The sequence below is a fragment of the Peromyscus eremicus genome, chromosome 8a (genome assembly GCF_949786415.1).
Source record: "Peromyscus eremicus chromosome 8a, PerEre_H2_v1, whole genome shotgun sequence".
Lineage (NCBI taxonomy): Eukaryota > Metazoa > Chordata > Mammalia > Rodentia > Cricetidae > Peromyscus > Peromyscus eremicus.
This window is the reverse complement of record NC_081423.1, coordinates 42,805,183-42,822,781: the sequence shown is the minus strand read 5'-3', so window position 1 is coordinate 42,822,781 and position 17,599 is coordinate 42,805,183. Positions and strand designations below refer to the sequence as shown.

Sequence of the window (17,599 nt, the reverse complement as noted above, 5' to 3'; positions counted from 1 at the left end):
CTGTCTGCTTTAACACTGGCTTCAGGGGATTCAACACCTTTGGCTTCCATGTCCACATCCACATACTCGGGCACATATACGTGTACACACACACACACACACACACACACACACACACACACACACGTACACACACACACACACAGGCTCCTACATACGATTAAATTTAATAAAAAATAAATCTTTTAAGAGGACATTTATTTGTTAAAAATTAGTGTGTTGTATGCATATATAAATGTATATATGCGGGTATACACACACACACACACACACACACACACACACACACACTCCACAGCACACACATCAAAGTCAGAGAACGACTTTGTGGACTTGATTTCTTCTTCTACCTTTACATGGGTTCGGGAGAAAGAACTCAGGTTCTCAGGCCTGGCTTGCACAGCAAGCACCTGACCTCCTGAGCCATCTTGCCAGCCCTCTATTCACTATTTATAACAGCAAAACTCATTGGTGGCCTTGACTACTCATCACTGAGGGAATGGGTTAAATTATAGTGCATTCCAAATGGGCCCATATGGAAAACAATTTTATGTTTTTAGAAGTAACAACATGAAAAGGAGCTCTAGACGTTGCCAAGCAGAAAGAAGCACTTCTGGAGAACACAAGCACAAAGCTCAGGCTTCCAAAGGTTGGATGAGGGCGGCTGAGATAGCTCAGCAGGTAGACACTTGTTGCCAAGCCTAATGACCTGAGTCTGATCCCCAGAACCACGATACAAGAACTGACTCACACGTGGTGCCCCGTGGCAAGTGGATGCACACACCACACAATAAATAAATGTTAAAAATTTAAAGGTTTAAATGATACTTCCGTCCATCTATATGCAGAGAAATGCACAAGAGGAAGGAAGAAAAATGTCATCCTGGGAATAGGGCTGAGCAAGCACAGCATCATCCGAGTGACAGACAACACAAGAACTGCGGTTAACGTATCCCAGATCAGTCTGAATTCCAGGGCAGGGAAAGCAGGACTCCTTGGCCCCAAACAACACTGTTGAGGCACTTTCTGAAACTTAACTGTCCTGATGTACCCACGAGGTGGCTGCTGTAGACCCCTAGAGAAGGGGACAAAGAAGGCACGTAGGAATCCACGCTATGCTCCTGAAACTCTTTCCCTCTGAGTGTCAGGCTTTCTGCAATGAAAGGAAGTGGCTAGTTTAACTGACCTCCAAGTACTTCCCAGGTCTGATGCCACAACATAAGCGGGCCTGGAAGAAGTTCCCTACCTCTCTAGGGGAAAACAAATAAACAAAACCAACAGCTGAGGAAATAAAGCTTAAATCAGAAGGCTCGAAGGAATGTGTGCTCCTGGGAAGATGACATCCTTGAGAGCAGAAGCTGTCCCCGCCTCCGAGACTCCTATCCTCAACTATTACAGAGGGGGTGGCTTTGATGATGGCTGATGATGTATCTTCCACTTTGGACAGTCTAAAATAAGCTCTGGGTGGGAGGGGCAGCAGGAAGCAGGGGATTGGGGGAGGCTTACAGGAACCAATTGGCTGAGGTTTTCCAATGGAGCCATAAGGAGAGCAAAAGGCTCTGGGAGAACCGGATACAGAGAGCAGCGACAAATGCTGTTGGCAAGAGTCTCCAGTCTCCCTGCTCGCCTTTCAAGAGCAGTTTCTTCCTGAAAGATCCCAGGAGGTAGAAGACTGGGCTAATCTCTCCCCACACAAATAACTCTACTCATTATTTTAGGAACTACTACTCAAATTGTGCGCTGGAGGTCTCAGGCCTGCTACAAAACCTACAATTCCACTTTGAAAACAGCGAAAGAGTCCAATACTTTCAATCTCCCTCATCCCTTGAGTTTAATTAATAATCAACTGATTTTTTATTTTAATATTTTAGACTCAAACTTTGAAATTCCACTCATTTATCTAAACTTAAGAATCAGTGAAAGCCCCTGTGTAGCATAAATATCTAATTACCAGTTTGTGTGGTTGTTCCAAATAACCTGGAAACTTACAAACCTCTCTCAAAACAGCCTTTGCCAAGTCCAGAAACTTAAATCAAAGTTGACTGTTCTATGGGTGGTTTTTCGGTTTGTTAAATTATAAGAGGAAAAGCTCAATAAAATACATTTCTTGCTTTTCATAACAGCACCGTGGGAGAAGTAAGCCAGTAATCACTATTACCAGTTTACAGATAAGGAAATTAAAGCACACAGAGGTAAAAAGACTCGTTCAAGGTCAGACCTCAGAAAGTCACAGCCAAGACTAGAAGCAGTCACCTCATAAATCCCATAAACTGCTTCCAAGAACAGAGTTCAAATGAGAAGAGGAAATCACCATTTCTCTCTCTTCAGGAGTTCTGCCCTTCCCAAGTATACAGGTCGCTAAGGCTCTGGGTGTCCTCACAAATCAATGCCTGAGACCTGGAGAATCTAGTTAAGCTTCCTGATTACTTCCTGGCTATTGGAAATCTGACCTCAGAGAAAGATGCCATAACCCCTGCCCTACCATCCAATTCTGGTTTGCCCCATAAAACAAGTCAAACCTTGCTTGCCCAGAAAGGCATTAAAAACAGCCAAACCAGGGAACTTCAAAGCAATGTTTTCAGTCTAAACAGCCCTTTCCAAAAAGGAGTGGCTAGTACCAGGTGGCACTGGTCTGGAATGCATGGGGAAACTCCACTGGCATTCGGCAAGCAGGGGACAAATCAGGTGTTGAGAGGTAACTAAAGAGTAGGGGGAAAGGTAAGCAGGATGCACAGGTCCTTCCCAAAGTGGTGCAACTAAGGCCAGGAATTTTCAACACCAGAAGCCTGAGAGCACCCAGTTCCCAAGGGCCAACAGGGCCTGTGACCCAAACTAGGGACCTTGTATCAACACAAATTTCCCATCTCCGACATTTATCACTCCGGGGTGGAGGCCTAGAACTGTTTTTCCTGTCTCTGACTTTGACGTGGGGTAGGAAGAGCTACTAATCCGATCCAAAATCCCGACCAACAGATAAAGACATAAAGAGAAGGGAATCAACTTTCCCCAGAATGCACAAGTCTTCTTGGACTCCCCAGCCAGAGAGCAGAAACAGGGACCCCCTCAACAAAAACCGTCCCTACCATCAGTTCAAGAGCAAGACCCACCCATCCCCACTTGGAAACACTCCACCTCTCTCCGAGCCCTGATGGTGACAGTGACTTAGAAGGAGAGCAGGCTCTGTTCCACAAGATGGAAGCTGGTGGCCCACGCAGACAAGCCAATTCCTGGGACAGTCTGGTGGCCAAGTCTGAGTCCAGCCCCAAGACAAGAGTCTGGGGGTGGGTAGGAGAGTCCTGACAAGCGGCAAGCAAGCCCCACTTTGTTCCTATCCAGGGAAACCAGACATTTTTTTTTTTTTGAGTCACCCAAAAAGCATGAATCACACGGCAGAGCTATGGGAACGGGAAAGGATGTTATTTTTCGGCATACTTGAGGATTTTCCCTTTGTCCCGGCTCTATCGATACTCTTCCCGCCCCCATTCCAACCCCATCCCCCAACTCTCACGCATTTTTTTTCCTGCTCCATTTTTATTTTCTCTTGGCCTTCGCAGGCTCCGGGCTCCGCGCCCGACTCGCAGGCAGGACTCCCAGCTCCGCACCCCGCGGCAGCTCACCTGCGTCAGGTCCTCGTCGTTGAGCAGATGCGACTCGCGGGGCTTGAAGCAGTTCTGACACTTGCTCTTGTTGAAGATGTTGGCCTGAAATTTCCTGCACGGGTTTTCCTTGGCCGCCGACATGTCGCCTAGGCGGCCGCGGCGCGGGCCACTTCGGCCCAGCGCGCTCCCGGAGGTCGGGACTCAGCGCGGCCGCCGCCGCATTTTGCGCTGGCCGCCGCAGGCCCGGAAAGGCCTCCCCGCTCACGCCGCGCCCCGCCTGCTCGCCGCGGCCTCAGAGCGCGCGCGCCGCCTCGCGCCCCGCCCCGCCGCCGGGCCGCTGCGGGCCCATGGACGGACGCGGCCTCGGGCCGCTGCCTCCACCGCGGCCGCCCCCCAGGCGCCGGCCGGCAAGTCCAGCCGTCGCGCTCACCGGGCGCCCGCCGCCACCGCGAACGATCCGAGCGCGGCGCCGCGCGCACTCGGGGCGGGGCGGGGCGGGGCGCCGCAACCGGCAGCCCCGCGGACCAATGGCGCCCGCACGCTCCTGCTAACAAAGAAACCCGTCGGCCAATGGATGGCGGGGGCGGGACCGGGAGCCGCGGGCGCAAGGTAACTTGTCCAGGCTGGGAAGGTGGAGGCGCTGGGATGGAACTTTCAGGTTTGGTGGACTGGCGCCGACGCCCGCGGCCTGACAGCTGCGGCGCTGGGCTGGGCTGCTCCCGGAAGGGAGCAGCGGATCTCCGCGGTCTCCCCGAGGGCCCCTGCCTCCCTCGTAGCCTCTTTGCTGCGGCCTTCTGCCGCGCCCAGCCTGCACCCCTACTTTGTGCCGGGTCTACGGTCGACCCAGATAGCACTATTAGGGCTAGAAACTGTTTCAAGTGCTCCCCATGTTTCAGCTCATTAAAGTTCCTCAATCTTTCCATGATCATTCCTGCTTTACATGAGGAAACTGAGGTGCGCGGAACAGTTAAGTAATAATACATAGTGTTTCCGACATGATTAGATGTCAGCAGCCTTAAGGAGCTATCAGTTCGAAGATGGGAGATGAGTGAGCCCAATTCTGCAAGATACGGAGTTAGGCACCTTCATTAGGTGCTTGCTGAAACAAAGGCTCAGACGCTGGGAATAGCTTGTGCAAGGTCACTTTGCCAGGAAGCGGCCGAACTATTACTGTAGGCCACTGTTGCCCAGACTTCCAGGCAAAAGGCCACTAGGAAAGGAAAGAAACAGAGGAGTGCAGAATGGGCGGAGGGGAGCAGGGTGGAGGGGACAGCAGCAATGGGATGGACTTAAGCAGGGAGCATGCGGAAATGTTCCCAAGTGTGCAGGTAGAGGTGGGGGAGGAGGAACAAGAAAGGAGTATGTGGTCCCAGGACTCTGAGGCAGACCTAGGAGATTGGAGAGTCTGAGGTCAGCCTGGACCATAGTGAGACATGTCTAAGGAGGAGTGGGGAGAGAGGGAGGAACAGAGTGAGGGAGGGATCGCTTAGGCCTGAGATTCCTGACTCAACGGGCTGAGACAGTTCGGAATCGGCCTGAGTTTTTAGCAGAGTCTGAGCTAACTCGTTTTTCACGGTGAAGGTGATATTGGAGCAGGTGGTAGCATTGAGAGCAGCTGAGCTCAGGTTATGAGGAGGCTTTAGTAAAGAGATGCCTTCAGAGCTGTGTACTTTTCCGCTGATCATCTGGTGACTAGCCGGGAGGTGTATTTCCCATTTTGAGAAAGAAATGCTTTCCTGCACAAAGAATCAGGAATGAAGGAACTCAGATCAAAGTCTTCCTACCGCCTGAGGGGAAAGCCCAGCTCTGGTCCAGCTGTGGGCAAGTCCTTTACCCTGGCTGGCGCCTCATTGACCTCATGTACAAAACTGGGATGAATGTATGGAGTTGCAAGCATTATGTGATAATAATGCTTGCAAAATATTTCACATATTATGGCCAATCATTAATTGGTGAAATTTGGCAGAGGGTGTTTACGGCGTTATTCTTGCAACCTTCTTGTTCTTTTAAATTTTTCCAAAAACAGAGGGGAATGAGTAAAGGGAGACTGACCGCTCTTGTCTGCACAGAGTACTCAGAAAGTGATACCAATGGTGGCCTCTGGGGAGAAGAACTAGGTTATTGGGAAGTGACCTACTTTTAATTTTCATTATAAAACCTTTTTGCTCCTTTTGGGTTTTGTTTTATGTACACGTACAACTTGTTTAAAAAGGAAGACTTAGGCCAGCGAGATGGCACAGTGTGTAAAGGCTTTTAGTGCTAAGCCTGAGAATTGAGATCAGTCCCCTGAAGCCACATAGTGGAAGGAGAGAGCAAACTCTGACAAGTTGTCCTCTGACCTCCTTATGAGTGGCACAGTGTGCTGCACTCATATGCACGCATGCACACACACACACACACACACACACACACACACACACACAATAAATTTAAAATGTAATTAAAGCTCTTCAAAAAATATTTTAAAGTTCTACCCATATCTTGGGGCCAATCAAGACTACCTTATTAAGAAAATGCTGGCCGGGCGGTGGTGGTGCACACCTTTAATCCCAGCACTCGGAAGGCATAAATAGGTGGATCTTTGTGAGTTTGGGGCCAGTTTGGTCCACAGAGTAACCAGGGCTACACAGAGAAACCCTGATAAAGGCCTTGGAGAGATCAGGAATACAAGGAACATACCTAAACATAATAAAGGCAATTTACAGCAAGCCAACAGCCAACATCAAATTAAATGGAGAGAAACTCAAAGCAAATCCACTAAAATCAGGAACAAGACAAGGCTGTCTGCTCTCCCCATATTTATTCAATATAGTACTTGAAGTTCTAGCTAGAGCAATAAGACAACAAAAGGAGATCAAGGGGATAGAAATTGGAAAGGAAGAAGTCAAACTTTCACTATTTGCAGATGATAAGATAATATACATAAGTGACCCCAAAAATTCTACCAGGGAACTCCTACAGCTGATAAACACCTTCAGCAATGTGGCAGGATACAAGATTAACTAAAAAAAAAAATCAGTAGCCCTCCTATATACAAATGATAAACAGGCTAAGAAAGAAATCAGAGAAACATCACCCTTTACAATAGCCACAAATAATATAAAATACCTTGGGGTAACTCTAACTAAGCAAGTGAAAGACCTGTACAATAAGAACTTTAAGTCCCTGAAGAAAGAAATTGAAGAAAATATCAGAAAATGGAAAGCTCTCCCATGCTCATGGATAGGTAGGATTAACATAGTAAAAGTGACAATCTTACCAAAAGCAACCTACAGATTCAATGCAATCCCCATCAAAATCACAACACAATTCTTCACAGACCTGGAAAGAACAATACTCAACTTCATTTGGAAAAACAGAAAACCCAGGATAGCTAAAAGAAGCCTGTACAACAAAGCCACCTCTGGAGGCATCACCATCCCTGACATCAAGCACTACTATAGAGCTATAGTAATAATAATAATAAGCTTGGTATTTGCATAAAAACCAGCATGTGGACCAATGGAATCGAATTGAAGACACTGACATTAACCCACACACCTATGAACACCTGATTTTTGACAAAGAAGCCAAAACTGTACAATGGAAAAAAGAAAGCATCTTCAACAAATGGTGCTGGCATAACTGGACGTCAACATGTAGAAGATTACAAATAGATCCATATCTATTGCCATGAACAAAACTTAAGTCCAAGTGGATCAAAGACCTCAATATAAAACCAGTTACACTGAATCTGATAGAAGAGAAAGTAGGAAATAGTCTTGAACGCACTGGCACAGGAGACCACTTCCTAAATATAACACTAGTAGCACAGACACTGAGAGCAAAGATTAATAAATGGGACCTCCTGAAACTGAGAAGCTTTTGTAAGGCAAAGGACACAGTAAAATAAGACAAAATGACAGCCTACAGAATGGGAAAAGATTTTCACCAACCCCATCTGACAGAGGGCTGATCTCCAAAATATATAAAGAACTCAAGAATCTAGACATCATAATAATGAACAATCCAATTTAAAAATGGGCTATAGAGCTAAACAGAGAATTCTCAAAGGAAGAATTTAAAATGGCCGAAAGACATTTAAGGAATTGTTCAGCATCTTTAGTCATCAGGGAGATGCAAATCAAAACAACTCTGAGATACCATCTTACACCTGTCAGAATGGCTAATCAAAAGCACTGCAGACAGCTTATGTTGGAGAGGATGTGGAGCAAGGGGAACACTCCTCCATTGTTGGTGGGAGTGTGAAGTTATACAGCCACTTTGGAAATCAGTGTGGTGGTTTCTCAGAAAATTGGGAATCAATCAAGACCCAGCTATACCACTCTTGGGAATATATCCAAGGAATGCTCAATCATACCACAGGGACACATGCTCAACTATGTTCATAGCAGCATTATTTATAATAGCCAGAACCTGGAAACAACCTAGATGCCTCTCAACTGAAGAATGTATTTTTTTAAATGTGGTACATATACACAATGGAGTACTACTCAGCAGAGAAAAACAATGACATCATGAAATTTGCAGGCAAATGGATGGAACTAGAAAATATCATCCTGAGTGAGCTAACCCAGACTCAGAAGGACAAACATGTTATGTACCCACTCCTAAGCAGATACTAGAAGTAAAGCAAAGGATAACCAGACAACAACCCACAACTCCAGAGAAGCTAGCTAACAAGGAAGACCCAAAGAGGGACGCATAGATGGCCCTGAGAACAGGAAATAGATGAGATCTCCATGAGTGAACTGGGGGTGAGGGGTGGGCAATGAAGGGTAGGGGATGGGGGATGAGAACATAAGGGAATCAGATGGTTGAGCTGGAACAGGGATGGAGTGGGAAAGCAATGAGAGAGATACCATGATGGAGGGAGATATCATGGAGATAGAGAGAAACCCGTTGCTAGTGAAGAATCCCCAAGGATGACCCCAGCTTAGACTACTAGAAATAGTGGAGAGGGTGCCTGAACTGAACTGGCTTGCCCCAGTGATCAGATCGGTGAATACTCTTATCACAGAGCTTTTCTCCAATGACTGATGGAGGCAGATGCAGAGATCCACGGCCAAACACCAGGCAGAGCTCCAGGAGTCCAGTAGGAGAGAAGAGAAGAGGGATTCTATGAGCAAGTGCATCAGGATCATCACGGGGAAACCTGCAGAGACGAAGCCAAACTAGTGGGAGCTAATGAAAGTTGAATCAATGGCTGTGGAGCCTGCATGGGACTGGACTAGGCCCTCTGGATGGCGAGACAATTGTGTAGCTTGATCTGCTTGTGGCAGGGCAGGGGGGCTGGTGCTAGAATCAGGGGTGCATAAAGGAGCTTTTTGGAGCCCACTACCTATGATGGGACACCTTGTGCAGCCTTGAGGCAGGGGGAAGGGCTTGGACTTACCTCTACTGGATGTGCTTCCCCATGGGAGGCCTTGCCTTCTTGTGGGGAGGAGTGCGGGGTGGTTGGGGCTGGGGAGGCAGGAGGAGGGATCTTTGATTAGTGCGTAGAATGAATGAAAAAAATTCTTAATAAAATATTTAAAAAATATTTTAGATTAAAAAAAGAAAAACAAAACCAAAGGAAGGAAGGAAGGGTGGGAAAGGGGAGGGAAGGAGCGAGGGAGGGAGGGAAGGAAGGAAGAAAATGCTGAGCATATTCTGTCTAGGCCTGCCACGCACCACTAAAGTCACAGCTGTGGATATGAAGAAGAGTGATTTAGGGATCCTGAGGCTGGTAGCCCTGATAAGAGTCTGAGCTCAAGCAAATGGAGACTCATGGAAACAAGAGGCAAACAGACACCTTCCGCTGGGAAGTTGTGGGGCTCTGCCTGGGAAACGCCTGACTCCATAGGTAGCCTCAGGGTGGGGGCTCCTGGAAAAGGCAATATCTCGGACAGTAAGACTCAACCTGGAGAAGGAGAAGGAAAGACACTTCAGACCACCACAGCAGGAAGATGAGCTCAGGACCTCCAGCCCAGCCTGTGTGAACAAACAGAAGTCTGGCTGTCACTAGGGTGGTGTTGCAGAGTCAAACTGCCCTGCCTGATGGAGGAGGAGGCATTGGGAGGGTGAGAGACTCGGCCTCCCTGAGAAGGCAGGTATGCTGCTGCTGGTGGGTACAATTATCTCGTGACTATCTGAACGAAGAGGCCCACGGGGCTCAGGGCACACTAGGACCTTGCCTATGGTGATAAGTAAATAAGTCCTTTGTAAGTGAGAGTTCAGTTCTTCAGGCTGGCACCACAGTTGCCTGGACATTGGAGAGTACCAAACTGGGTGGTACCCAGGGTCTTAAACATACCGTGTAAGTGCTCCACCACTGAACCATGTTCCAGTGCAATTGTGGATCTTTTGACTAGGCACTTACATAGGGACCTTTGGTGTGGGAAGTGAATGGCAAGCAGAAGTTTAGAAATGGGATCCATCAGGAAATGATTATGAAAGACCAGAGGGTACAGAAGATGGGGCCAGATGCAAGGAATGAAATTAGACAAGATTGAAGTGGATTAAAATTCCACTAGCCTCAGCATCTCTAGGGCAGAGCTGGGGCAGGGTTACTACTGCATTTCCCCCACCTAATTCAGTGCCTAGCAGAGAGTGGGTACCCAGCCAACTCCTAGCCACAACTGAATAGGTGAGAACATATTATTTCATCATGCTGAACTATTTCCCATATCTGATTATAAAACCCACCCAGCCAGATTTGAGTCTCATAGCTTTGGGTTCCCTTCTCGGAGGACTAGAATACAAACATTCATTGAGCTGTATTCATTGAGGATTTAGCTCAGTGGCAGAGCACTTACATAGCATGTATAGTATTTTAGATAAGTATTGTGGTAAACTTGGGGGACTGAAACAGAATTGCTGTGGGTTTGAGGCCAGCCTGGGCTTCATAGAGAGTACCAGGCTGTCCAGGGCTATAAAACAAGACCCTCTCTCAAAACAAAGTGATTCAGACCAGGTGTAGTAGTGCACACTTTTTTTTTTAATTTTTATTTTGCAATACAATTCAGTTCTACATATCAGCCACAGATTCCCTTGTTCTCCCCTCTCCCCCCCCTCACCTTCCCCCTAGCCCGCCCCCCATTCCAATCTCCTCCAGGGCAAAGCCTTCCCCACAGACTGAGATCAACCTGGTGGACTCAGTCCAGGTAGGTCCAGTCCCCTCCTCCCAGGCCGAGCCAAGGGACCCTGTATAGGCCCCAGGTTTCAAACAGCCGACTCATGCAGTGAGCACAGGACCCGGTGCCACTGCCTGGATGCCTCCCAAACAGATCAGTTGATTGGCCTGATCTGTTTAGTAGTGCACACTTTTAATCCCAGTGCTGGAAAGGCTGTTGCAGGCTGATCTCTGTGATCTCAAAGCTAGCCCGTTCTACAGAGCGAGTTCCAGGACAGCCAGGGCTGCATAGTGAGAATCTGTCTCAAGAGCCAAACCAAATGAAAAAGACTATTCTCCATTGTTTTCAGTGTAATGTATAATATATTATACATTGCCCCTAACAAGCAAGCCGGCGGGCAAGCAAGAAAAGCCTCTCAGGTGAGACCCAAAGGCAGTTGAGTCTTGCTGTGAAAGCCTCTAGGGAAGTAGCAGAATTTACACAAATTCACACACACTCACATAGATGTAACCACTATTTTGTTCTCCACCGTTTTGCCTGTCCTTGAACTTGGTATGAGTGAGATTCTGCTCACTGTACCTGACTTTTCTTACTTAATGTTATGTCTGTGAAATTCATATGTCCACACAGAGATTGAGTGGCTTTTGATCAAATGTCCTACAAGAGGCAACTTAAGAGAGGAATAGTTTTTTGTTTGGTTTGGTTTTTGCAGGTGAGGCATGGCAAGAGGCACTGATGGTGCCCTTAGAAGCAGGCGTGTGTGGCTGCCTTGTTCACGTCTCCGTAGATAGGAAGATTGGGGAATGCCAGACCTCTTCTTTTTCCCTTATTATTCAATTCAGGACCCAGCACATGGGATGGTGCTGCCCACCCTTGGTGACCAATCCTGTGTAACCTGCATGGCTTTGGATTTGCCCAGACTAGCATGATGGATGAAGACTAGGAGACTGAAGAAAGGACAGACTCAAAGACACATGTACAGAAATCTGGGCTCTGGTGGATTGCTCTGATGGAAAAACACTAGCAGCAGCCTGGAAACTCAGTTTATTTTATACATCTAAATGGTGGCTTCATTACATACAGCTGAACAAGGAGGTGGGCTTATTGTAAAGGAGGAGTCAGGGTTAGTTCATCTCAGTTAGAAGTCTCTCTAGGGGGATGGTCTCAGCCTGTAACATCAGGGAGAAGGAAGCTGTGGTCATACTTTCTGCGTATATTGCTTTTGGCAAAAGGTCAATTCTTTAGCATTTTTTTTTTTGGACCAAGGGAAGGCTTTGCCATTCCTCTGAGCCTTGCCCAGGGAAGGCTTTGCCATTCCTCTGAGCCTTGCCCAGGGAAGGCTTTGACTTCTCTATGAGTCTGAAGTCTTGTGGCCCTTCACGTGGCTGTTTTTGAGTTAACAACTCATGGCCACTATTGAGTCAACAACAGTATTCACTCAGAACTTCATCCACTCCCCACACTCAGGACCAGTTCTTACAGTTAATCTTCTCTCGAAAACACCCTCATAGTCACACCCGAAGGTGTTGCTAACTAATGCCCTAGGCATTAATTAATCCAATCAAATTGACAATGAAGATTAACCATCATAATGTGTCAGTCATTTTTTTTACATTGCTTCCTTGTTGCCCATTGTGTGGCTATACTGAAATTTATCCAAGCTCGTGAGGATGGCCCCTAGAGAAGTTCCCACATAGCTATGCACATATGAGGAGTGGACTTTCTTCTTTTCTTTGCTAATAACTGATTACAGGATTCTGGCATTTATTTATTTATTTATTTATTTGTTTATTTGTGTGTGTGTGTGTGCGTGTGTGTGTGATGTGTACCATATACATGTATACACAAGCCCTCATATGCAAAGGTCAAAGGACAACACTGAGTGTTGGTCCTTACCTTTCAAGTTTTTTTTTTTGTTTTGTTTTGTTTTTTTGAGACAGGGTTTCTCTGTGTAGCTTTGCGCCTTTTCCTGGATCTTGCTCTGTAGACCAGGCTGGCCTCGAACTCACAGAGATCCACCTGCCTCTGCCTCCCGAGTGCTGGGATTAAAGGCGTGCGCCACCACCGCCCGGCTTACCTTTCAAGTTATTTGAGGCAGGGTCTCTTTGCTGTTTGCAGCTGTGTACATACTTTGCTCATCCTGGGGTTCTTCTTGCTCCACCTCCCAACTCATTTCAGGCACACTGGGATTTTAACTGAATGGCACCACGCAACGCTTTGCGTGGGTTCTGGGATTGAACCCAGTTCCTCACATTTTTGGAGCAAAAGCTTCCCAGATTCTGACTTTTTAAATAAAAGTACCCAATATTCCTTATCTTTAGGCATCTCTGGGAACAGTGGATAGAGCCTTGGTTTTTGAAGGCCAGGGCATTTTTAATAGTCCCTATTCCAGAGCCCCATTTCCGGATGTGTTTATTCAGTTAGTGTGAGTAAAAGTTCCTCTGGGGATTAAATTATCCCAGAGGATTCCTATCACTGGATGAAAGAGGTGGAAAGGAAAAGGATTTGAGGTCAAGGAGAGCAGCATACCTCCATTGGCCATGGACTACTGAAACCGTCTTCACCCTGTTGAGCACTGCACAGTGTCTGAACCATGGTTCACTGTTGCTCCTTGTTTGTGAGGTGCCAGATTCCAAAGTGATAGGTTCTTTGGGCCTTGGAATTGAGGGTGTTGTGTGACAAACTTTCTTGGGGAAATGTGTACAGCCATCTACTCACCCCAGATAGGGAGCCCATGACAGATCAAAGTTAGGATATACTGAAGTCCAACTTGGTGAACCCACAAGTTTTGTTGACGTTACTTACAAGAATATGGGTCATTTACCGGACTAGAAATGATTCAATGGCAGTTTCATCACCAAAGCCCACCCCAGCACAAGTGGCAGCTCACAAAATCTGGAAACCTGGAGCACCCTGCACAGGCAGCTCAAACAATGTCCTTTCCAGGTGGCTCAGTCGGTCTGAATCTCTTCCAGGCAGTCTGGCTGGTCTCTGCTTCTTCCAGTTGCTCAGCTAGTCTCAGAGTCTTCTTTGCTTGTCTGAGAGTCACTTGCTTATAGAGTCTTGGGGTAGGAGGGGCCTAGTGAATACGGTCAGTTTCAGGAACTTCCTGAAGCTATTTTAAATAGTTAGTTTTCTGTTTTAATAGAGCTTCTGTGAAGGATAGAGTGTTTCACTCCCTTTCAAATCGATTATCTTGTTTCACCTTCTTTTGTTTTTTTGTTTTTTTTGGTTTTTCGAGACAGGGTTTCTCTGTGTAGCTTTGTGCCTTTCCTGGAACTCTCTCTGTAGCCTAGGCTGGCCTCGAACTCACAGAGGTCCGCCTGGCTCTGCCTCCCGAGTGCTGGGATTAAAGGCGTGCGCCACCACAACATCCCATTCTAGAATATCCTGTTTCACTCTCCCTTTACATCCTATGCCTTAAGAAGTTTGCCTCCGATATGGAAGGTTGTGATCCAGGAGGAAACTGCTACCTAACAGATGAGTAGTACTCTTTTGGGTCATGTGGAGTCTGAACCAGAAGCATCAGCGTAGGCACAGCCCCTCCTCAGAGTTCAGAGCCTCACTTTTCTCCTTCCCCTTCTGTGCTACAGATCTCAGAAACCCCCAAAGTGCTCCTGGAGGGAGGAGGACAAAGACAGACGTTCTTCAGAGATGAGCATGGCACTCTGAAGTCCAAAGTCAGTCAGCTATGGCCCAGGCCTACCTAGTCTCCAGGTGGGAGGGCTGGCCTGGGATGTGAAGCCCAAGAGGAGGCTATATAAATAGTGGCTACTTCTTTGGATTGTGAGGACTAGTCATGCACGAAGGCATGTGCCTGTAATCCCAGCATGAAGGAAGTAGAGGCAGAAGGGTCAGAAGCTGAAGCTTAGCCTCTCATATATGCGTGTGTGAAGAACAATCTTCTCTCTGAGAAGGCTAGCTCAGCAAGGGCCAGGATCCTCCAAACCCCCCCCCCCCCCCCATCCTGTGAACCTCTGTGTACGCGCCTGTTTGCCCAAGCCCTGCATGCCAGACATTCCTGAGATTTGACTCCATCACACCCTCCCCTTCACGCCAATTATGAATCACATCGGATCTTGAAGTCAAGCTCCTACCAGTAGAATTAGACACAGTCACCACCTGCTTTAGGATAAAAACTGAGGGAACTTCCTGCCCCAGTGTGATTGTTCACCTGGTTTGGGTCATTGTATCCCAGTGTGCAAGAAGGATATTGTCTCTGAGTTACTCTGGCTGTGTTTGTCTGTCTCTTTGTGACACTGGGACCATTAGATTCTGACATACAGAATTCAAAGCCTGCGTGGGCTACCTGAGACGCTGTCAACAAAACAAATAAAACAAAACATGTGACCAAAAAGATGGTGAGAACTAATGTAACGGTGCGGAGGAGTTTAGAGTCAGCCCCGAAGCACATGAAGTGTTAACATTAACATTTATTATTATACCTATGACTTGACCTTGGCTACAGCGGCATCTTTCTTGTGTGTTACTTGTTTTTCAAGAGCCAGTTGTCAAATATTTTTGAGCTTTTTAGGAGAAACAGTTTCTTGTAGCCACTCAACTCCACCAATGAATCCACATTCACTGATGAGACAGCTCAGTCTGTGTCACTGTGGTCCAGTGGAAGTTGAGCTATGGTAACCATGGTGAGCTGAGCTAGGTCCTCTTTTCCTCTGAGTGCACAGATGAAGAGGCTAAGTCACAGAGAAGACAAGCATTGTATTCAGTGAACTTCAGGCATGGGAGCTACTGCACACTCATGGGCGAGGACAGATTGCTGCTTCAGAAGCAAAACTGAAGGATTTCGGAGGTCCTTTTCGTCTGAAATGGGGACTGGCAGGGAAGGGAGCTTTTCTAGAGCAGAAAGCAAATGACAACAGTTTCCAAATATGCACAGGAGAGAGTGTCACATGTTAGATACAGAAAGTCTGTACAGAAGAGTAGGTTAGCCATTCCATTAAACTCTTACATATGGACCCCTTGGACTTAGAAATGCCGCTTTTAGAAAGATAGGTTGTAAAACTGATTGCCCAGGAAGAGGAAGAGATTTGTCCTAGGATGTTTATCTTCTCCTCCATTTCCTTCTTTTATTACTTTTCTTCCTTCTTTTTTTAAAAAAAGTTGGTTATTATTTATTTTATTAAAATATAATTATATCACTTCCATTTTCTTTTTCTCCCCTCCAACCTCTTCCATGTTCCCTTCCTCCAACCCCTCCCATGCCCCTCACCAACCCCCCCCTCAAACAGATGGCCTTCTTCTCTTTGGTTGTCATTGCTACAAACACATAATATAGATGCATAAACATACAAATACAACCTGCTGAGTCCATTTAGTGTTGTTTGTGTGTACAATTTCAGGGCCCACCACTTTGTATTGGATAACCAATTAAAGGGCTCATCCCAGTGACTAGTTACCTGTAGTCCTTTGTTTAGGCGTGGGTTCTCATGAGATTTCCATCTTCCTGGTTAGCTTGTCTATTGATTTTGTCATTGAACAGGTCTCACTTAAGCAGCCGTATTGTTGAGGTATCCTGAGTGTCGCTTCCCTGTCATTTCTAGGAGATGCAATCTCACCACAGACTGACTTCCTGGCGCTCTGGCTCTTATAATCTTTCTGATCCTTCTTCTGACATTTTCCTTGAGCCTTGGGTGTAGGAGTTGTGTTGTAGATCTAGCCACTGGGGCTGACTGCTCCATGACCAGTTGATTGAAGCATTGTGGCCAGTTGTGGTTTTCTGCAATGGTCTCCATTTGCTGCAAAGAGAAGCTCCATTGATCTGGGGAGTGAGAGATATACTTATCTGTGGGCCTGAGAATTAGTTTTGGAATGTAGTTAGGAATTACGCTAGTTTAGTAAAGTGGCGGGAGTTGTAGGTAGTAGAAACTGAGCCCCTGGTGTTTGGCTCGGTTTCCAGTACCAAGTATGATTTCCCTCCTGTTGAGCAAGCCTTAAGTCCAATTTAGAGAGCTGTTGCTTACTGCCAAGATATGAATACAACCATTGCACCTTTAGCGATATCTTGCCATGCTGGTCATTGTTGTGGTTCATGGGCGTAACAACTGGATAGGACTATTGATTGTTTCTTTTCCTTGGCAACTTGCATAGCACCTTCTGCTAGACCACAGGAGGGAGGCTTTTAAATTTTTTGTTGGGAGCTAGAGAAATGGCTCAGCAGATAAGAGTATTGGCTGCTCTTTCAAAGGTTCTGGGTTCAATTCCCAGCACCCACATGGTGGCTCGTAACAATATATAATGGGATCTGATGGCCTCTGCTGGCATTCAGGTGTACATGCAGACAGAACATTCAGATAAATAAAAATTTTGCTTATTGTTATTGTATGGTGTGTGTGTGTGTGTGTGTGTGTGTGTGTGTTATATTGTACATGTGTGGAGGTCATAGGACAAGTCTGTGAAGTCAGTTCTCTTTAAAATTTATTTTATCTGCCGGGCGGTGGTGGCACACGCCTTTAATCCCAGCACTCGGGAGGCAGAGCCAGGCGGATCTCTGTGAGTTCGAGGCCAGCCTGGGCTACCAAGTGAGTTCCAGTAGAGGTGCAAAGCTACACAGAGAAACCCTGTCTCGAAAAAAAAAAAAAATTTTATCTTATGTGTATGTGTGTGCCTGAGGCTATGCATGTGCACCACATATGTGCAGGAGCCCGTGGAGTTCAGAAGAAGGGTGTCATAGCCACTGGAACTGAAGTTCCAGATATTAGTGAATTATGTGAATGCTAGAAACCAACCTGGGTGTTCTGCAAGAGCAGTAAGTACTCTTATCTGCTGAGCCATCTCTTTGGCTCCTTCTTCCAGGATGGAGCTCTGCTCATCAAGTTTTTGCAATGAGCATTTTTACCTGACAGCTTCCCAGCTCTCTTCTTGTTT

General features: G+C 46.7%; 1 protein-coding gene across 3 annotated transcripts in view; it reads right to left on the bottom strand.

Moving 5' to 3' along the window:
• The window catches only part of Mprip (myosin phosphatase Rho interacting protein), a 119,310-nt gene extending 115,430 nt beyond the window's left edge, over nucleotides 1–3,880 (bottom strand). For 2 of the 3 annotated variants that reach the window (XM_059270785.1, XM_059270784.1), the window contains exon 1: nucleotides 3,618–3,870. In XM_059270785.1, the coding sequence (XP_059126768.1) occupies nucleotides 3,618–3,740 (123 nt within the window). In that variant the 5' untranslated portion in view covers nucleotides 3,741–3,870. Of the gene's footprint in view, nucleotides 1–3,617 lie in introns of all 3 variants that reach the window. The other variant, XM_059270786.1, reaches the window with a different exon arrangement.
• Nucleotides 3,881–17,599: the final 13,719 nt, after the last annotated feature.